The sequence below is a fragment of the Haemorhous mexicanus genome, chromosome 21 (genome assembly GCF_027477595.1).
Source record: "Haemorhous mexicanus isolate bHaeMex1 chromosome 21, bHaeMex1.pri, whole genome shotgun sequence".
NCBI classification, from domain to species: Eukaryota; Metazoa; Chordata; class Aves; order Passeriformes; family Fringillidae; genus Haemorhous; species Haemorhous mexicanus.
Window position 1 is genome coordinate 11,267,405 of NC_082361.1, and position 22,158 is coordinate 11,289,562.

General features: G+C 41.2%; 1 protein-coding gene across 2 annotated transcripts; it reads left to right on the top strand.

The window, feature by feature from the left end:
- The first annotated feature begins 1,438 nt into the window (after window positions 1-1,438).
- Window positions 1,439-21,498, top strand: MAN1B1 (mannosidase alpha class 1B member 1). Of its 2 annotated transcripts, XM_059865441.1 has the most exons (13): window positions 1,445-1,800; window positions 4,008-4,116; window positions 5,238-5,374; window positions 6,343-6,503; window positions 8,499-8,608; window positions 9,901-10,086; window positions 12,098-12,246; window positions 12,894-13,082; window positions 13,918-14,108; window positions 15,712-15,832; window positions 17,478-17,675; window positions 17,979-18,110; window positions 18,916-21,498. In XM_059865441.1, exons 1-13 carry the CDS (start codon window positions 1,663-1,665, stop codon window positions 19,117-19,119), a joined length of 2,025 nt encoding a protein of 674 aa, XP_059721424.1. In that variant the 5' UTR covers window positions 1,445-1,662; the 3' UTR covers window positions 19,120-21,498. The 2 variants fall into 2 exon arrangements, with proteins under 2 accessions (XP_059721425.1, XP_059721424.1); XM_059865442.1 differs by lacking the exon at window positions 17,979-18,110 and having other exon boundaries at window positions 1,439-1,800.
- The last annotated feature ends 660 nt before the right edge of the window (window positions 21,499-22,158 follow it).

Genomic DNA, 22,158 nt, shown 5'->3' on the forward strand with positions numbered 1-22,158 from the left:
TAGCATAATCAGTAGGGAAAGGCAGAAATACCTCACAAACGGCAGACTGCCATCATTTGGGGCTTTAGGGCTGAACCCAGCAAATGTCAGAAGCAAATGTTCCTTTCTTACCTCTTTCTCCCTGTTTCTTTCTTGACATATGTGTGCAGGCTGCTGGGGATTTAAGTATGTTTTTAAATATGTTTACACAAATCATTAGTTTCCTGTGATAGGAAAAATAATACTAAAAATGAATGCATGCTTTAGACATCTTAAATTGTGGTTCTGCTTGTTTACGTGCTCTTCGTATCTACCAGGATTTTTGATTGATTAGTTTTCTTAATCATTAAATGCTCAAAAACTACCAAATTTTCTTGAAATCTACTGTGTGGATTCCAAATGTAAAGGCTCAAATGATGGACACTAACCTGCCACTTAGGCACGGCTGGAAGTGAATTCACTGCCAGCACTTAGAGCAGCAGCCTTAAAGCAGCTGCTTCAACGCTGTCCTCTTGCTCTTGGATTATGAACCCGCGCTAGAAGTTATTATTTGCTATGCTCTGGGCTCTGAATGTGTTCATCACTAAACAATGCTCTTCAGCTCCAGCTGAGTATGTCTCTCCTCCTCTGGAGGGAAACTTTTAATTGCAGGGTGAGTGACACAGGTCTGGGTGTCTGTGGAAGAGCAGCTGAAGGAAGGAATTGTGTGGGATGAGTGCTTCTTGCTGCATACCAAAATTCAGTGCCAGGTCTTTTGGAAGGGTCTATTTACACAACTAGTTAAGTTGCTTTTCACCCACTCACATCCTCTTGCAGATTCCAGTTGTCTGCTCTCAGGCCCGTGTTCCTGCACTGCCTGCTGGAAAACTGTTGTGTCTCCGTGGCAGGTGATAATGCCGTCAGACAGCATTTCCTGTCCTCTCGGAGGCAGCAGCACTTCAGGGTTTTCCCCGGCCGTGATCACTCTGCAGTTGGGCGGGAGGAGCTACGGTGGCCGTCCCCCTCCATGGGTCCGGGCATAGTGCTCTGTGCCGGGGCTGCACTTCGCCACAGTGGCCTACTCCCCGTTCCATGGGGACTTGCAGGCCATTTACTGAGTTGATTTTCCTTATTATCTGACACGTGCGTTTCTACATTTACAGTTCTTCCATGCCAATGACTCTGTGACTGGTCTCTATGTTGCAGTCTCACGACAACCAAAGAACAACGAGAATTCCCAGCCTCTCCTTTGGCTCACTGCCCACCCCGGCAGCTGCTGTCCTCGCTGAACAGGGCGCGGTTCGGCGAGGTGCGCCAGGACAGCGAGAGGCAAGGGCAAAATGAAAGCAGCCCCGAGCACCCCTGCCCAGACTTGAAGCCCGTGACGTGAAGTAGGCGGGGGGGGGGGGGGGGGGGGTTGGGCCGTACCCAAGCCGAGGGCTGCCGCCTCGGGGCGGCTCGGCGAGTGGGCAGCGTGGGGTGAGACCTCCTCCTGCCCGCCCGCGGAGAGGGCCCGTCCCGACTGGGCTTCCTCAGGGCCGGCGCTTCCGCGGCGCCGCCGACCGCGCTGCGTCCCGCCTCGCCTCGGTGCCATCGAGCGCTAACGCGCCGGTGCCAGAGCTAGAGCAGCACCGGAAGCGGTTGCCGGAAGCGGCCGCTCCGTCCCGCGGGGCCATGGCGGCAGGCGGCCCCTGAGGCGCCGTCATGTACTCGGGTGCCGCCGCCGCCGCCGCGGGATCGCCGCGCCGGGACTTCATCTCCGTCACTCTCGGCCCAGAGGAGGCGGCCGGGGTCGGTGGCTATAACAACAGCAAGGCTTGGCGGCGGCGCTCCTGCTGGCGGGTGAGGGCCACGCGGGGAGCTGTGCGGTACCGGGGTATCCCCGGGCTGGTTGCGGGGGGCACCTGGTGATGGGGGAGGGCTGTTGGGCGGTCAGGAATGTCCCTAGGCTTTGGTGCAGCTAGAGTGTCATGGGGAACCTGGCGTCGTCCCCCAGTTCCGAGTCGGGCAGAGACCAAGGCTGTGGGCCCTGGGCGCTGGGGCGGCCCCGCTCTGGGCTCTGCTTTCAGAGTGCTCGCCGGACTGCTCTCCGCGGGGTGTGTAAGGGCGGGCTGGCTGAGGTGTCTCCACGTCATGTCTTAATTTTCACGAATAAAGCTGGGACCGGAGGCATACGGTAAAATCCTGCCCTCTGCTCGTGGACATTTGAGGGGCAACGCTTGACTCTCGGGATAGGAATGAGGGGAGTGAGATTTGGTCTCGGTGCCTTTGTTCCCTGTGTTAAGGCATAAGGGGAGAGTCCTGTCTTCTGCCCATGGAGAGTAAAGGGAGCAGTGTGAAAGCTGAGTATGAGAAGAGGGGTCCTCTGGCAGAGCTCTGGGAAGTGACCTTGTCTGCTTGTGGGTAGAATGGGCAGACAGCTTCATGTGGGATGGCAGTCTTGGGCTGGAGAGTCTTCTTTGGGAAAGAGTGAGTCAGAGGACCAGGATAACCCTTGTTACAGATAGGAGATGATGTATAGTCACCTACAGAGGCTTTACAGGTCGTCCGATGAAGTGTGTATGAAGAGCTTGTTTAGGCCCACAGTCTCACAGTTCTCTTTTTATTACCAGCTAGAGAGATATGGGCCCGAGTTACTACCCTTCATTTTACCCTTACTCTTTGTGAGCGGAAAACCAGTAAGATGGTGGTGAATGCCCTCGCATGTTCTTGTGCCTTACTCCTACCCGTTGCAAGACACCACAATTAAAGCTTCTTTTCCCATCCTACCCTGATGAACCACAGGGCTGCTGGATTTCAAGGATCTTTTTGCAATGGGGAGAGGGTCACAGAATTTGCTAAGCACGTAGAACTGAAGATGACACAGTGGGACCAGCATTTTGCAGTGTGTACAAAGAAGGGTGTACAGTATTCCTGTACAGTCAACAGTGCAGGTGGAAGGCAGGAAATTGTGCTGTGGGACTCACAGTGTGAGCCCATTGACAGTTCTGCACGGAGACATTCCCAGCTTTTGGCTGTTGCTAAGAGGATGAGGTCTGTGGGAGGTACTGTGTGGTTTGTGGCAAAGGTCCTTCCCAAGTGTAGCATTGACAGTGAAGTTCCCTCTGTATATCCAAACCAGAATTAGTGAATTTCAGGAGGACTGTTGGAAAAGTAATGGTGGCAGTTTAGCCCTTGATGTTTGACTCCAGCTTCTCTCTCTGTAAATGGAGGCTAATGTACCTTGGCCTCTTTCAGGTTAATGTAATTTGCTGTCAGTTTTTCAGTGATTGTTGCATGTAATCTAGTGTTAACAGTACATTTTTGCCCAGGACTAAACTTGAAAAGATTGTGAGTTTGTCTTGTTTGCTGTTGTAGTGTTTTACTTAATTTTCACATTGCTGCAAGTTGGTGCCTCTTTTTTTGTGGTGCAGAATTTGTTCTGTGTGACAGTTCCCATGCTTGTCAGAGCCAGGATACCTGACTTTCACAGATTGACAGAATATTCTGAGTTGGAAGGGACCCACGCTTTAAGCAAACGGCCCATACAAGGATCAAACCCATGACCTGCCAGTGATTGGTGCTCACCTTATTTTGAGCTATTCTTCTTTGCTGCAGTAACATTTTTAGTTTTCTTGCCATTTTCTTCTGTTCCTAATTTTGCATGTGCATTCTGCAGTCCATTGCCAGCTAGGAGGAAAGAGGCTTTTGGCTGATTTCCCAGTTGATAGCTTAGCAGGTGCTCAGGTCAACCAATGGAGGTTGTGATTAAAGTCAGCTGTAGTTGAAGCTTTCTGGGAGTCTTGGCATTTGGCAGGTTCTGAGGTTCTTTAAGCAAGTGGCTCTTATGTTTTTGTGAGCTTCTTGTGCCAGCTGGTTGGATTTCTGTTTTCTCTGTCATCAAAGAAAAAAAGCAATTTGGTATATGCAGTTGGAAACAGGGTAAAATTAAATTTTAGTCAATTTTGTGTGTTTTAATCTGAATGAACCAATAAGAGTTTATTTTTAACCAAGTAGGTTCTTAATGTCATGCTAAATATTCTTTCTTTCACTTCTTTTCTCTCCTAAAGAAATGGAAGCAGCTGTCCCGACTCCAGCGGAGTGTCATTCTCTTCCTGTTTGTGTTCTTGGCAGTGTCTGGAGTAATTTCGTTCACAGGCATGGGGGAAACATGGAAAAGTATGTGTTCTGTACAGCTTGCAATAGCCAGAACGAGGTGTTAACACCTTGCGTTCTGGCAATGAGAGATTAGGGGATGATTGTGGATCTTATAACCAGTTTTAATTTCCATTGGTAATGACTAGGTGTATTCATTAAAATGAAGTTCTGAGATGATTTTATGTGGTGTTTGAATGATGCAGTGCTTACTCAAAAAATATTTTTGGTATTCCATTTCTTTCTTTATGTTGACTAGAGCAATATTTTGTTTTAGTTGATGTCCTGGTTTCAGCCAGGATAGTTAATTTGTTGAAGTAGCTGGGAGGGGGTGTGGCTAAGGTCTGGATGTTATTCTGTGCCCCCTCAGTCATTGCTGGGTGTGGGAGAGGGGAGAAAGGGACTCTCTGTGCTGGGCAGAAGGGGGGGCTCCTCCTGGTAGAGAAAACATAGCAGGGGCAGCCATCTTTATTCATGCCTTCATGTAAATAGTTTCTTTTTCCTATACCTTTTGTTATTAATATTGTCCTTAGTGTTTGTTTTCTTATTTTATTGCTGTTTCCCCTAAATCGTTCTTATCTCAACCTGTGATCTTTGCCTTCTGTGCCTCCAATTTTCAACTCATCCACCCCAGAGGGAAGGGGGAGGGCAAAACAGAAAAGGGAAAGAGAATAGCAATATGTTTTTTTTTGTTTCAGGGAGCACTGAATTGGGAACTACCATTCCTAAGCTATGACAGTTGATTAAGATCTGAAGGTTTTGAGTGTGGTTTTTTTTTTATTGTTTTTTTATGTGGATACGTGTAGCTCAAACCTAATCAGTTTAGAATTTCTAAGCATTTGAGTAATGCTAATGCACATTTACCTCTGATATTATCTTATTAATTGTATTGACAAACTGAAATAGTAGCAATTTTAAAAATCCCCATGTGCCTTTTAGCAGCTTCCTTTTATATTAGGGAGAGGATTAATACCTAAATACAATTTGTATTTGTTAATACACACAGTTAGTGTGTGTTTATCAATGCTTTGTGGATGAAAACAGTTTTTGGAGGTGCATCTACTACTTGTATACAGCAAACTGTTCTAAATTTCTAACTGCAGCATTAACTTGATTCCTTGTGCTGAGTAGTTTTGTGTGTCTAGGTATAACAAACAAATCATTGGATGATCAGAGAACAGAACAAGAAATTCCTAGATTGAAGCTGGCAAATCCAGCTGTTCTACCGGCACCCCAGAAAGCAGATGCCAACCATGGAGACTACCCTGAGCTTTCACTGCAGGTAATGTGAGAAGAAACTAGTTTTCTAACGTCACAAAGACTTTGTGAAGGCAAATAGTGCTTGGTTCCAACAGTTGTGGAGGAAGGAGTTAGAACTTGCAATAAACATGTGATCTTGGTGGAATGCAGTCCTCTCAGGGAGGGTTTTGGTGTAGTATTTCTTGGCTTTATCTTTTTTATTTACATGTTTTGTATGCTGTTTTTTACTCACTGCTCTGCCCAGGCTTGCCAGGACTTTGTCACACTGGCCTCTCGCTTGAAGCTTCACTCGTGCTGTGTGAATCAGTCTCCACTCTTGTGAGGAGCCTGGTGTCATGGTTTGTCTGGAAGCTTGAGAAATAGCTTCAGAAAGAGCAGATGATAGGAGGTTTTGAAGGGTTATGTTTGTAGGGAATGCAGTGGGAAAGGAACATCAGCTGACTGTGTGAGTTAGTGGAGCAAAGGAATACTGGTTACTGTGTTGTTTGTCATGAATTTATCACATGAATGCAGGGATGTTCATTTAATGAATTCAAAATTTAGTATGAAATCTTTTCTTCATCATGCAAAAATGTACATGTATTACTGTATAGTAATTCTTGGTTTTCACTGGCATTGTGGAAACTTGTTTTTGCATTCTTTTTGCTAATTCTCATAAATTTACTCTGCCTAGTAGAATGGAATCAAATATCTTTACAATCCTTTGTCACTGCCTTTTGTTAAATGAATACTTGGGAGCAGTAAAGGTAGTTTAGAAGTAATTTATCAGTGTAAACTTAAGAACGGGATGATTTTAACAAAAGTTTCAAGCAAACAAACCCACAAGATCTTTAGCATATGTTCCATTCAGGTTAGAATTTGCCTGCTTCAAAACAGGCAAAATAAGATCTATCTGAATTTATGCTTGATACTGGAATGATACTGATTTATGGTTTGAAATTTTACCATCACTGCAACTTACCAAGCACATTTTTTTTTTCCTATTCTCAGAAGCCACCGAAACAACCTCATGTCCGTCGTGGTCCTTCCAATCTTCAGATCAAGGCACCACGGAGAGACATGAGGCTGAAGACCCGACATGATACCATGAGGGCTGTAGAAGAGCTGGTTGAAACGGATAAAGTAGAGAAAACAGAGAAATCCATTATCAGGTAGAAACGTTGCAGGCAAGGTACAGTGCTTCCTTCCCCCTTGCCTCTGCCAAGATCCATTAAGTGTTGGAGTGAAAATTTTAAGGGCTTTTTGTTGTATGTGTCCGAGATTATTTTCTTTCTTTGCATGGGTTTGTTCTCAGGCCTGGCCTGATAGCTGCTGATATTACTAGGCTGATAGATTTAATTTTGATGAATGTGCAGTTTCTCTGATTTTACTGTTTGCTCACACAGCTGTAGAGGGTTTGAAGCCCTGCAAGGCTGGCTGTATTTCTAATGCACTTAGACACTCTTAATGTTCAGCAAGATTCTCAGTGTCCTGAGGTTTCTGCTATTTGTTGTAATAAATGTTAATCTAACAGTATCAATGTAATAGTGCTGCTACAAGTGTTTTTGTCCTGGGGCAGGTTTGGAAAGTGATAGCATTGTCAGTGCTTCTTGTGGGTTGGTGCCACTAAAGACATTGGGCCTAGGCGGACCATGCAGAACCAATGGTTATGTGAGTGTAACAGGAATGTGCTTACTCCTTTCTTACAAGACATTTCATCCCTTGTACAGATCTAGTAGTATCTTTAACAGAAGGTCTATGCTTCTATAGTTATGGAAGTGTTTTGATTTGGGAATAAGTGAAGGAAAGTAATGTGGATATAGAAAAGACTACCAAAAGTTCAGCAGAGGTTCTTCAGACTTGGAACATGAGGCTTGGGGGTTTTATGAGTTTTAAGTTCTCTTTAGCACTGGCTCAGATGAGCTGATCATAGCATCAGAACTGTGCCTGGCTCAGCATTTTGGCTTCAGTATTGTCTGAAAATGTTTTGTTTTTGCTTGTGCTCAGAGACACAAGTTTGCATGTAACTCACAGACTTAAACAGGTGGTAACAAGTGAACTTACAAGAGCAGTGAAAACATAGTGAAGACTAGCTACAAATTTAAGGAATGATAGTAAGAAATGAAATACGGCATTTATCTAAGTCAAAAGATATGCTGACTGGAAACAGTCAGACTGTTAAAGTAAACAATATAGACTTCAAAGGTCCTGTAAGCCTGGTTCCCGTAGGAAGCATATAATGGACTCAAAGGCACCATACCTATATATTAAATGGTATGGTTGAGATTGTTTGATCTTGATATGAATTTGGCCTGACTTGAAGTCTGCTCTGAAAGACTTCTTCAGGAGATTCTTCATGAAAACCTGTAAAAACTGATTTACGCATCTATGGTAGAAGAGAAGGCTTGTGATCCCCTGATAGCAGAGTTAATACTTTGAGCATCTCATCCTTTGTACTTAATCATGAGTTTTGGTGATCATCATTTATGTGTTACTGTTGCGGCATGGCAGGGTAGTAGAAATGCTGCAACCTTCTTTGAAGTGTCTCTCAGAAGCCGCTCAGAGTAAGGCCATGAGAACAGGACAAAAGGCAGCAACCTGTAGGGACAATGAGGGATGAATAGTTGGGGTGGGGAGTATCAACTGGCCAGTGCGGGAAGCAATCTAATGTAGATTGGAAATAGTGCTGCAGAGCACCATGGGCTGCGTCCTCTCTATCAGCCTAGGTGGGGAAACTCTATGATATATTTTTCCAAGACAAGACCCTGGGGATTTCCCTCAGGGGGAAGGATTGAGAGGATTCAACATGGTACTATTTAGCATTAGTAGCTACTGTGGTCATTTCAGAGCTGGTAGATAATAAATTCTTGTAATACAACATTTTCAGGTGTTTATTTTAAGAAGTATTTTATTAAATTCCATTACCAAGATATTTAATGAAATTCCACGAGCTTGTAATTCACATTTCTTAATCAAGTAAAATTTCTCTGCAAAGAAAATTTCTTTGAACAGAAAACTTAATTAGTCGGCCACATAATCATTTTGATCCTTGATACAAAATTTAACTTCTGTTTTATCAAAGTATTGTGTGATAGAGGAAATACAGAGATAAGTCCCATTCGTTTGCATGATTTTCTGTTTCCAAAATAAGTCCCTTGTATTTGCAGCTGGAGAGGAGCAGTGATAGAACCTGACCAAAGCACTGAACCTCCATCCAGTAAAATAATGGCACTGGAAAAAACTTCATCTGTGGAAACTGAAGACCAGAAAGAACCAGGTAAATAGGACAGCTAATGATACCTTTTTTTTTTTTTTGTTTGCTTTTATGGCTTCAGTTGTGCAGTTTCTCCCCCTACACATTATTTTATTTGTTTATTTAGATTAAAGGAAACAAAAAGTATAGGAGAGATTGCTTACCTAGAACATCCTAGTTTTTCAGTGTTCTTATTTCACTATGCCAGCCTTCATGCTTGTTAGCCTTCAATATTTGAAAATAAATTTTAGAGACAAATCTTCGAAATATAGCCTCTGGGAAGAGGCAGGATAACCTAAAGAAGGAGGGCATGAAAGACACAGCTTCCTTTTCAGCTGTGCTTTTCCTTTTGTTCTGCAAATACAGGGAAAGTGACTTCCTCCCTGAACTAAGTGGAACTATTTTTAAGGCTCACCAGAAAGCTGCAGAAGTTGTTTTTCAAGTTGCTGCACTTGTGGAGCTAAGAACCTGTTCATCCTTTTTCTGGGTTCAGAGAAGAAACCGGCAAGTTCTGGTGTAATAAACGTGGCATATTTCAGTGTGATGTATTTGCACTTCTGCAAGCCTTATATTTATGGGGTTAGTTATGCTGCTTGGTGTTTCCCACTCTAGAAGTCTTTGTTCATAATTTTTCAAGATTTCAGCTAATGGCTTGAAATTTTTCATGTTCAGTGTGTAACATAAGCTCCACTTTATGGCATATCGCAAGCAAAAACATCAGTACATCTATGGAAAAAGACTTGGTTTTGCCAAGATGGAAAATGCAAATTTTCTTTCTATTTTGATATTAAATAGAAAGTTCAATAGAAATAATTTTGAAGAAGTGATTTTTAAATTGAACAGAAAGCAGTTAGTAAGAGAGTGAAGATGAAGAAAAGATGTTCTGTGTTGAATTAGCTGAGGATTTTATTCTTAAGCATATGTATTGAGCACTTGGATTACCATGGATCTTAATCTGGTATTTCCTGACTTTCATCTCTTTGAGCTTTAGTGATACTCATCTACAGCTGTGCATGTGATTATTTTAATGTTTTATTTGCAGAAATGACAGTTTTGTTGCCAGGGAGAAATCTGCTTCCAGAGAGATTTCTCTTTTCCAGAGAATTTGACAGAATTGCTTACTGGAAACACTGATTGGTTATTCTGCAGAGGAAAGGCTGTTCTGAAATGAATAATGTGAGGGTGGTTTTTCCATTGCACTGATCAGTTAGTTTGGAAGAAATTTTATTTTTGGTGGAATGTAGTAAGGTGGTGCGTAGTAGAGTTCCATCAGTGCCTGTAGAAGTCCTGAGCAAGGTGCTGTTTCTCCTTTGCAGTGCCCATCAATGAGCGCCAGCTGGCTGTGATTGAAGCCTTCCGCCATGCCTGGAAAGGGTACAAGGATTTTGCCTGGGGCCATGATGAGCTGAAGCCTTTGTCCAAGTCCTACAGCGAGTGGTTTGGACTTGGGCTTACCTTAATTGATGCCTTGGATACCATGTGGATTTTAGGCTTAAAAGAAGGTATTTTTTTTTTCCTCTTCCAGTTTTTTTCCCCTAACATACTTATTTAATTTCTCTTCTGGTACTGCCTGTTCAAAGTTCTTTGAGGGGAATATTTATTACACATGGGCTATAAATTTAGCTTTCCTCTGAGGGTAAATACATACATACATATGTATGTATACACAGTGTATGTATCTGGTAGAATTTGATGGATGTTTTAATAAACTTCCTGGCCTTTGTTTCTGTACTAAAACCTCTGTGCCATTAAATAGCCACTGGAGGCATTCTACCCATCACTCTTGAGTGGTTTGTCTATGTTCCCTGCTTGTGTTTTGCCATACCTAATACCAGTATTTCATATATGGATTTAAGAAGGCTGTTTCTGTAAGGAATCCATGGGTGGAGAAAGGGAATGCTCAGTACCTCTTTCCTGAATTGTTTTGTTGTCTGTATTTTTGAGAGTTATTCTGGAAATGACCATGCTACAAAACTTTGAAACAGATTTTAAAAACTAAGCCAAAAATTTTGCAATTCTGTTGCAAAGAACGTAAATGCTTAATTAGTATTTACGACCATTTTTTGTGGCTGGTTGTTTGGGTTGGTTGGAATTTGTTTTATTTTGTGATGCAGGGGTTTTTTTAATGGTACTGAAAAATTTCTGGAACTGTATCTATTTAACCATAGTCAATAGCCACCTTTGTAAACTTTTATTAAACTTACAGAATTTTCAGTCACAATAGGAAGAACAGAGCTGCCAATGAGGGTACAATAAATACTTGAAGTATTTCATGGTTCTGTCTCTTCTACCTTTGAAGTTTTTGTAAAATAATATGGTGTGTGTGTGTGTGCAGCTCTAGGCCTGCACAGGCTTTCTTGAAGTTTAATCAAGTTGCTAGTATTTTGCTCTTTTTTTTCCTAAAAAATTAATTTTGAACTGAGTAGAGTTTTTAAAATAAATTATTAGTATTAGAGATGTGTTGAAAATGGGTTCTTGGTGAGGACTTCTATTTTTTATCAGTTCTGCTGACTGCCTTAGAGAGCTCCTGGGGTTTCTTCTGAATAACAAGTGCTATGTAAATGCAAGTTCTGTTTGAGGCTGCTAGTCTTTCTTGTCAGCTGATGAATGCAAAAGCTTCTGTGGCAGAGAACTCTGCCTTTGCTGTTGTACTTCTGACAACACTGACTGAAGAATTTTAGTAATTCTTCTCAATGTGCCCAACATCCTGTGTTTGCCCAGCATCCGGGACTGGAGGGCGCAGAGGCATCCATTTGCTCCAGAGTTTATCTTCTAAGGAATGCCTTCCATTTCTGGTAAACTGGTTGTTCTGCTTCTCACAAGCAGGAGTTTCCAGAAGCTGTGAGATCACTGAAATAGCTCAGCCTCCAATTGTGAGGGCTAAATTGACTCACATGCACTGTGGAGACCCTTTGCCAAAGCAGTTATTGAGTGATGCTGCTGCTAAGCTAATTGATGAACCTAATATGGCTTTTCTTTTAACCCTTCCTTTGAATTAGTAATGTGATAAACAACCATTTTTGTTTCTAGAGAAAAAGATTGCATCGTCTTGCAGGAAGCAGGTTCCTGAGGACATTGCTAGGCTAAATCTATTAACTGAAAATGTTACTGTTATCTTGCTGGATAATGGGTTTGGTTGAAAAAGATTTAATTAAAACTAGCAGGCTTTGTGGATGTGTAACTAATTATCTGACAAATCAAATGGATGGATTTGAATGATTTTAATTTTGGGACTATTTTAATAAAAAAATTCTTCTTTTCCTAAACTATTAAAGATTTTCTTTTTTGGTGGATATTTCCGTCTGTATGCTTCTGTGGTATGTGCTGAATAAAAATTAAGCCGATGGTAATGAAACTTCTTCCAGCATGTGCTCTTCATTTTAATTTTCTACCTAAAATTTTCATCTCTATAGACAAATACAAGTAACTGTCATGGATATATGTAGTACTTATGTCTTTAGTTATTGGAACATGCCAGAAGTTCTGAACTGAACTACCTTTTATGCTTTGCAGAGTTTGAAGAAGCAAGAAAATGGGTAGCAAATGATTTAGTCTTTGATAAAAATGTGGATGTGAACCTATTTGAGAGCACTATCCGTATCCTGGGTGGCTTGCTGAGCACCTATCACCTCTCTGGAGATAGCCTTTTCTTGGAAAAAGCTGTGAGTGTCTGGCCTTACAAATGAAATTGGGTTATGTATTCCATATTGGACAAAGTTGAGGGAAGATTCCTCAGAAAGTTAAATGTTGCTGGTTTTTAACAGTTTCATAAAGTGGTGGGAAAGGCATTTACCATTAAGCTTTGAAGCCTGCACTTCTGCTTTCTGTACAACCTCAAAGCCTTGCTGTGTTTGTCACCTTTTCTTGTATGTCTGCTCTTCTGCTGATGAATGGCTGAGCATCATGAAGTTCATGAAACAAAAGAAGAAATAAAATGATTGGCAAAGGGTAATAGTTGTTTTTTGCTGCCCTTTCTGTGTGTCTTAACAGCATCAGCTGCTTCAGCAGATTAGCTAGATCAGCCTGTGACTGCAGGCTGATCTAGCTAATCTGATCATGATAGGGATTGCAGCCTCAGATGAGGCCTGCAGTGCTAAGGACAAGGTGGAAACTCTGCTCATTACTATGAATAAGTTAATGACTTTTTAAATTTCATTAATTGCTTGCATCATCTAAAACTAAGCTGCTGTTCTATCTTTTTCCATCTGCTTTGTGAAGAAAATCTAATGGGATGTCCATATATATATATATATATATGTATTTTTGGTTTGACTGTTGTTTTGACCCTATGCTCCTGGGTTTTCTTTAGAAAGACATTGGAAACAGGCTTATGCCAGCATTCAGGACGCCCTCTAAGATACCTTACTCTGATGTCAACATTGGTCGGGGCACTGCACATCCCCCTCGCTGGACATCTGACAGCACTGTGGCAGAGGTGACCAGCATTCAGTTGGAGTTCAGGGAGCTCTCTCGTCTGACTGGAGATGAGAAATTCCGGGTATGGAAGAATCACTTGATATTGCTCTCTTTGTCCATTTCTCTGCAGCTCTACCACTGACTCTCCATTAGTACTCACGGTCTCAGGAGTCTCTAAGTTATGATAAATCAGTTGTGAAACTCTAGACAAGGGAAAAAAAAAAAAATCCATTATTTTATTGAATAGCAAAAATAGTAGTGGAGATGAGTAATAGTTTTTCTTCCTCAGAAACAGCTTTTAAGTAGAAAAACAAAAATTTCTGAGTGTGGTTTCTGGATGCTGTTTTCCATGTGCAGAGAACAAAACTGAATTGTTACCATCCAAGGAACTAAAATGTCATTCAATAGTCAAGAGTCTGAGAGCAGGTCACCATATAGGGAAGAGTTAGTTAAAATAAAAGAATTTCAGAGAAAATAATATTTTCAATTTTTCTTTTTGTTTGCTGATGTTATTATTTTGAACTGTATCCACAGCTCAGTGTTAAAGAATGCAGTCATTTAAAGAACCTTAGCTATTGCTAAATAGATTCATGTAGCTGATTTTTTTGCTGGACTTCTACTTTGCAAGTCTGAGTAAATCTGAGTGCTGTAGTACTGGCTTTTGAGTGGGCTTGCCTTCAAGGAAGGGAAACAGTTATAATTGCTTCAGAGTACTTGAACATAACCAGAACATCATATTTTGAGAGTCCAAAAGTCTGGAATCTTGAATTTAATATATTGCTCTAGCTGAACTTGATGTCCCTGATGCTAATTTGGGGAAGCAAAGTTACGGGTTTGTTACTGGGCTATAGTGGCTAGACACAATTCTGTACCTCATTTATACCTATAATTTATGTTTTCCATTTTCTTTCTTGTAGAAAGCTGTAGATGAGGTGATGAAGCAGGTTCACATCCTCTCAGGGAAAAATGATGGCCTCGTGCCTATGTTCATCAACACCAACAGCGGGCAGTTCACCCACCTGGGGGTCTACACTCTGGGAGCCAGAGCTGACAGCTACTATGAGTATCTGCTCAAGCAGTGGATTCAGGGTGGAAAGAAAGAAAATGAGTAAGTTCTTTACACTTCTCATATTGGTGTGATAATCAGGTGAGCTGTAAAACCCTCTGTTGTAGTTTGCTGCTTAAAGAAGAACAATGCATGTGCTCAAGAGTCAGCTGAACTTAGTACTGTTTTAAAAGCAAGCTAAGAAAAAAGAGAGACCTGTGGTAACATGGTGAAAGAACATGAGGAGAGTTAGCCTTAGTCTTAAAACTCCCTCTCCACAAGAAGCTTTTCTTCCTCAAATGTGAGGAGTGTCACAGAAAGGAGATGAGAATGACACTTCTGAAATACTGTGGGTATTTCCTTTTGACAGTGATGTCTGTATTTGCTCTAGGTTTGTTAGTGAAAGGTGAAGGGGGACAGAAGTTTGATGTTTGTGTTGTCTTGTCTTTAATTCCAGAATCCCAGACTGGTTGGGGTTGGAAGGGATCTTAAAGCTCATCCTGTGCCACCCCTGCTATGGGCAGGGACACCTTCCACTAGACCAGGTTGCTCCAAGCCCCGTCCAACCTGGCCTGGGACACTTCCAGGGATAGGGGAGCCACAGTTCCTCTGGGCAACTTGTGCCAGGGCCTCCCCACCCTCACAGAGAAGAATTTCTTCCTAATATTCAGTATCAGTTACTTACTTTCAGTTTAAAGACCCTTGCTCTATCACTGTATGCCCTTGTAAAAAGTCCCTCCTCAAGTCTCATATGTTTCTTAGTGGAAGAGTGTTTACAAGGAGGAGTTAAAGATGTTGGAAAAGAAGTGTTCCTTCAAGATAAGTCTGCATATAAGCTAATTCTGTTAGACTGTTTAATTTCAAGGAGTTTAATGCAGACAGAGCAAAAATGTGTCCCTTGGGGGCATTTCTGTGTGTCAGAGCAGATGCCCTTCTGCAAACAAAGCTTTCATCACTGCTCTTTCTGAGGCTTACCTTACTTTTAACAGTTTCATAAAGTGGAGGGAAAGGCATTTACCATTAAGCTTTGAAGAAGTGGAGAACAGGTGTCTTTGGGACCTCAATGGCATTTTGTGAGCCGCACAATCAACAGGTTGTTTACCATATTGAAAGTACATGAAAGCAAGGAAAAAATAAATTAAATGCTCTGAAACAGTGTTTCACAGTGAGAAAGGTCAGTTGGAAAAGATTGCTTAAACTCTTTGAATCTCCATCTTTGGATGGGGGTACTGAAAAATTGCTTGCATAACCACTCAGACAACCTGATGAAATTGAATCTGCCTCGGAGCAGAGGGTTGAAATAGAGACCTCCATAAAGTCCTTCCCAGCCTAGATTTTCTGTGATTTTAGTAACTGCTTCCAAGGATTTTTGAAATAAAATCTGGTTATTGCCTAGAAACAGTTGCAGGTGTTTTCTTTAATATTTGAATAAGTATTCAAGTACTATTATTTACTTTTCAAGTAAACCCAGTATTGCTACATGATAGTGACAACTGATGAATGTTGTGTTGATGGTTACTGAGGGAGTTAAGTTTTCATGTTTAGTTAAATATTACTCTGTAGACTGAAGCAACAGTTGTCTAAAAGATTGTGCTGAACATCAGCTATGATCAAATATGTTCTTATTGTGTGCATGTGAGCCAACTGGGGATGATTTTTTTCCCAGGCTTTTGGAAGACTATATGAGAGCCATAGAAGGAGTAAAAAAGCATCTTCTTCAGAGATCAGAACCCAAGAAGCTTACTTTTGTAGGAGAGCTTGCTCATGGCCATTTCAGTGCCAAGATGGTAAGAAATAACTGCAAAAGAAGACAGAAAAACCATTACAAAATTTAAATAAAACCCAACACAGAGGCAAATGCAAAGCTTTTCCCTCTCAAAAAACAAATCCAAACCCCAACGGAACCAAACAAATGAAAAAAACCCAAACCACGAGATGATATAGACATATACATCTGTCCAGTGTGATGACGGTAATGAGTAACTGCCTTGTAGATACTAACTACAAGTGCAAACTGAGGGCCTTCTCTATGAGTTACTGTAGTAAACCCATTTTGTTCCTTCAAGACTGAACATTTTGGTACTGGAATTAAATTTTCTTTTTTTTCCTGTTTTAGTCATAAAGTTGCAGTGTCCTAAATTGTTGTGATAATACCTATTTTACATATTACTAGTTTTCAATAATTCAAAAATATATGTAGACACTTGCACACCTGTGTTTTCAGATTTGCCTTCAAAAGAAGCATGTCATCCAATACTGAATTATGGGGTTAAAAAAGAAATTAATGATTTTGGAGGTTTCTGTCCATTCATGACATCTTTATTTTCCTAACTGGAAGATTCTTGAGTATAACAGTATGCTGTTTGCTGTAGGGAAAATTGATTGATCTTAACCCTCTGTTCCCAATTTGTGTATTTTAAGATCTTTCAGTTAAAAATCCCATGCAGTGAAGGTATTGTATATGTGCATAGCTTGTCTGAAAGACGAGTGATGTATTATTAATGTATGTATAGCCTTTCCTGATGTAGCATTTTTAAGATAATCAGTTCTGGTTTTCAGCATGTGCTTCTTGGATCTGAATTTCCCAAAAGCTCTCCAAAAAACCTGCTGTGAGTAAGACCAGAGTCTGGGTTTTGGGTAGAGGGGGCTGCCCCATTCCAAGATAGGACAGAGGTGAATTAAGACAGATATATTTGGCTTTGGTGTCTGTACATGTCAGAACACTTCTTCTGTTTCAGGGAGTCAGAATTTTCGTTTTAATCCATTATAATTGGGTGAAAGGCTGGACAGGTCTCTTACCCTGTCCAGCTGGAACAGTGGGGCTTGTTTGGCTCCTATGTCTGTGCTGACCTTTACAACCCTCCACTTTCCTTAAGGAGTGGACAAAGCTTTTAAAGGTCCATACACGGACATCAGAGTGGTTTTACTATGTTTTTGAGACCTGAGCTTTGATTCTGAATGTTGAAAATCATTTGAGATTCCATATGTGTCATTATTCTGCAGTGCTTACTTTCTTACATCAATGGTAGGTTAGCTCCTAACCTACCATTAGGTTAGAATTAGGACACCAAGCCTTTAGGTGGTTCTTTTGATGCCCTGCATGAGCTGATATGAAATGTATGCTTCTGGTAAACCAAAAGACACTCTCCTTCCCCTCAACATGACCTGAGACCTTTTTTCCAGAAACTTGTCATAAAAACACATTCTTGTAAATTTTTGAAATTAATGATTTCTGTGATAATGCTGCTTGCCTCATGTTACATCACATGAGATTGTTAAAAAGTTATCCTCAAGTTGTTGGTACACGAAATGTGTTTTGAGGAAGAGAAAGAATAAAAAATTAAAAAGAAAAAGATTTAAAAGACGGTGCCCCCTTACTTCCCATTGCTGTTTGATGTGTAACTTCTCAGTAAGAGTTGTCTTGTCTTGCAGGATCACTTAGTTTGCTTCTTGCCGGGTACTTTAGCACTGGGAGCTCACAATGGACTGGCTGCTGATCATATGAAATTGGCTGAAACTCTCATAGAAACCTGCTACCAGATGTATGCTCAAGTAGAGACAGGCCTGAGCCCAGAGATCGTACACTTCAACCTCCATGCACAGAAGGGCCACAAGGATGTAGAAATCAAGGTGAGCAGATTGCTGGCCTGAACTCCAGTTCCATGATTTCTCTGTAACCTTATTCTGCTGTTGAACTCCTGGCTAGATACTAGTGATGGGGTTTTTTGTGGAGCACCTAATTCTTTCTCTGCCTTGCCTTCTAGCTATACCCTAGGCTTTGGTTTTAGTTACCCCAGCAGTATATTTAGAAGCTGACTTATGCATAGCAAACTCTTGGGAGCAGGTGGAGATGTGAATAATTATTTTTCTCCCTGCATGCATCCTTGAGGAAATTCCCTGTCTGAAATGCTCTTGCCATTTTTTCTCTCGCAGCCTGCAGACAGGCACAATTTATTGCGACCAGAAACTGTGGAAAGCCTTTTTTATATGTACAGATTCACTGGTGATAAGAAATATCAGGACTGGGGCTGGGAAATCTTGCAGAATTTCAACAGATACACCAGGGTAAGGCCAGTTTATAATAACCTTGTTCTGTCAGGACTGCATTTGCTCACTTGCTTTCTAACAACAGCTTTGAAAACATACTATGTTTCAAGATTCATCAGATAACTGTGGGGGAATTTGTAGGTATATACAGAAAAATTGTTTTCTTACAGATGGAGATACCCTGCTTAGTCTATATAGTGAAAGAAGTTGTATTACATTGATGAAAAACTGAAATGCAGAAGCTGTAGGCAAGACTACCAAAGTATTAGAATCTGTAGTTTTTAGACTTTGGAAGCTGAGAAGGGCATGGCTGGATTGAAAGAACTCTTCAATTAAAGTTACCAAAGAAAAAAGAAATAGCACAAAATGGCATTAATGGTTTCATAGAAGTTTTTCTGTTCATTCTGACTACAGTGCTCATGGAGATGTCACTGATATGCTGTGAAAATGTGGCACCAAATATCAATGGTCTGTTCTTAAGAGAAATGGATACAAGTCTTGGGTCAGTTCTAATGTAGAAATCGCTGGTTCCTTTCTGTATATTTGTCCAGAAACTTCAAAGGGATGTTCTTTGTGATACCCCTCTACCCTGAGCACAAATGGATATTTTGCTTCATCATTGTAGTTTGTTTTAAAATGCAATGAGATTTTTTTTTTCCATTACTGAAACTCTATACGTAAATGAAAACCAAGTATGAAATGAAAAGCATGAAAACATGATCTGTTCATTGTACTTATCTTCTCCAAGTGCATCTGGATGTTAGGAAGTAAAAAAATTATTTTAGGTTATCCAAAGATGCAATTTTTTTTTTTTTTCCCACAGGTTCCTACAGGTGGTTATACTTCTATTAACAATGTTCAGAATCCCAGTAATCCAGAGCCACGGGATAAAATGGAGAGCTTCTTCCTTGGGGAAACACTCAAATACATGTTTCTGCTCTTCTCAGATGACACAGACCTAATCAACCTTGACAAATACGTCTTTAACACAGAGGCTCATCCACTCCCTATCTGGGTACCAGCATAGACTCTACATCAGTGGATCTTCCAGTGGTGGCATTTTTATCTTCAAGTTACTTTACTTTTCAGGGTTTGAGGAGAGATGCTATAATGCACCTTTTTTGACTTCAAACAACAGACAGAAGCTTGGGAAAAGCATCTCTGGTTTGAAGAAATCATATCAGTCTTAAATCTAATCTCTAGTACTGGGATGGGCAAAGCTGTGCCATATGAAGCTGGTTTCCCTGGTGCTGAGGTTCAGAAAGTAATGTAGCGTGGACCATGACATTCTCGGGGCTCTGATGGCCCACTTAGCTGATGACTCACTTATGTCAGTGTTACTAAATGCTCATTAAATACTGAGAATGCAGCGAATTGGCTTAGGGCACAGCGTTGTTCCTGGAGAGCAGGAATAAGCCTCCAGTTTTCTGATTTATTCTGGATTCACTGAAACACTGGATTAGAGAGCCATTCTTTTGTCACACTGTGACAGTGGTTCAGGTGCAAAGTGGAATACACAAAGAGCTGTAGTGCTGTCCCAGGGAGAATCTGTCAGTATTGCTGCTGGTACTCTGATCTCATTCCAAACTCCCGAGATATGCTGCATCACGTTAGGAGAAGAAAGAGGCAGCAGAGCATCTGTTGTATAGTGTCTTAGTTTTGTAGAGCACTTGGAACAGTATTCAGGTTGTGGCTGAAATGAATGGTGAAAGAGAATTTGCTGCTGGTTTAGCTCAAAGTGGTATATAATTTTGTAGAAGTATTGAGTTTTTTAACTTCCCTGCAGGAAAGCAGGAGATAATGTGAAATGCAAGTAAAACTACACGTGCATTTTATATCTTATTTGCATCAGTTAGACTCAGGTATTCTGACTGAAAGCTGCTTTCAGCTTTTCAGAGGTTGGGCACTAGGAAAACTTGTGATCATATTAGATATCAGCTTCCTTCTGTCCCTTCCTGTTCAGATATCACATCATGGTTTTTGTTGACTCAAAACAAGCTTTCAGCTGTACAGCAAAGTTCTTGTTATTCATAATTTCTTGGACAATGGAGAAAATGTCAGTTATGTTTTTCCCTTACCAGTACAGTGGGTATTTTCAGCAGTAGTGTTAAAAGCAGACAGTCTACAGCAGTTCTAGGCCCCAGTAGAATTGGAGAAATTCATTTCAGTTACTTGAAGACAAAGGAGACCCAGGTTTTTAAAGAATCTTACAGGAGCCCTGGGATCTTTCATTTTATATGTGCACATGTACAGATTTTAAGCCATGAATTTGGAAATGAGCTTTCTAGAGTGCTTTTCCTTTTGGATTTGGACTTGGACAGTCCTGTATTCATGGATAAGATCTCAGAAATGTGATTGTTCATATTTCCGGAAGAGGTTAGTCTCACTGAAAGTCTCTTTTCCCCATGGAAGTGGGTGTCATGGGCAGGGCCAGGAGCTGCAGTGCCACTAAATCCAGAGGTCACTGTCTGTTAATGGAGCTGACTGAATTTGACTCTAATGGTTCATTTTCCAGTGGTCGAGGGAGGTATTTTACAGTAATTGTAACCTTTGATTTGTAAAGTAAGAGGCATCTTTGTTTTATGCTGATCCATTCTGTTAGCTGGAGTTACAAGTATCTCTTGGGACCACTATTTAAGTGTTTAATATAATATTTATCATTCCATGTACGAATAGAAATGGAGAAATTTTAGGAATTATTTAAATGCACATTCTTCTGTCATCAGAGGGATTGACAGGACATAACTAGTCAGTGCAGAATGTTAATGTTCCTCCCGTTCAAATGCCAGCAGTAACTCTGAGAACAAGCTTCTCACTTACAAGTGCAGTGGAATCCAGTCACTATGGCCTTTGGCTACACAACGGATTTGCTGCCAAGGCATCTGTTTTCTTTGGCACAACAATAAATGAGGATAGTGCAGTGGAAATGTGGAAGGAAGCACCTTCAGTTTTTTTTTTTGTTCATGAAGCCAGTTTGTGCTGCTGAGGAGCTGAGTTTGGGCTAAAAGCTAAAGGCTTAAAATTGGAGACTAAAGAAAAAAAACCAAAATTCAGTGACACTACCCAGGTCCTGCTGGCCTGTGTTGGCCTTGTGCCTTTGAACAAAGTGAATTTTGATCCTTTAATTATGACTGTGCTATGGACTGTAAAACTTCCAGGGTTTGGTGTTTCACCGGAGAGCTGCCTGACTGAGACAAGAGAGATTTCTTAGAAAATGGAATACATATAAATGCTTACCAAAAATCTTCTGGTTTTTTAGTTGTACACAAGTCTTAATGTAATCAATTCTACAAATGGGACTATGGGAGTCTGTGTGATAGTGTTTTTGCCTTATGATTGGCTTGAGAGTAGTAATTCATTTCCTAATGAGTTGAAGGAAAGAAGAATAAACTGTCACTTCCCCAAACATGTCTTTTAGCTGAGTCTGTTTGTCCATCTGATTTCTTGTTCCTCTTGGGACATGCAGTCTCCTCAAAATGTGGCTTTGCCGTCCTCAGCCTTTAAACGTGAGGTTCAGGTTGTTAGCTCTCACTCCCTTTGAGAACAAATGCTTGTTTCAGACCCCTATGTCATCTGTGAAACGGCACAAACGAAATAATCTCAACAAAGCTCATCTATTCTTTCTATTCTTCTGCAGAGGTCATTTTAATTGCTTGTTTATTTTTACTTCCTTAACAAACCGTTGGGTCAGATCAGTCTCTGAGCTCCACAGCCTATTTCTGTTCCATAGTGTGCTACTCCAGCGCAACTCAAGCTCAATTTGTGGTTCCTTGTTCCAAAGCTTGAATTGCTGGGTCTGCAGTCCACTTTGGTGTTTCTACATGCTGGGACACTTTTGGCTTAAGTGGAGTGTTGTGGGAAGGCCGCCACTGAACCAGGGATTCTGTCCTTCACAGTGGAAAGCCTTGGGGTTTCACTGAGAAACAGAGCCGGGCATGGGCAGAGCCACAGAGAACTGCAGGGCTGTGGACTTGGGAGTCTCACACTTGGGGCTTTGAGCCAAAATTCAGGAAATACTGGCCTGTATGCTCAAAAAAAATTCAGCAGATATGGATGGGGCACAGTT

What these genes read in the sequence shown, in the direction of transcription:
- MAN1B1 (XM_059865441.1), top strand. Translation starts at nt 1,663, where the DNA reads ATGTACTCGGGTGCCGCCGCCGCCGCCGCGGGATCGCCGCGCCGGGAC. An exon ending in TGAAGACCAGAAAGAACCAG is followed by an intron (nt 8,609 to 9,900) that starts GTAAATAGGACA and finishes TCTCCTTTGCAG; the next exon opens with TGCCCATCAATGAGCGCCAG. An exon ending in CTGGAGATGAGAAATTCCGG is followed by an intron (nt 13,083 to 13,917) that starts GTATGGAAGAAT and finishes TCTTTCTTGTAG; the next exon opens with AAAGCTGTAGATGAGGTGAT.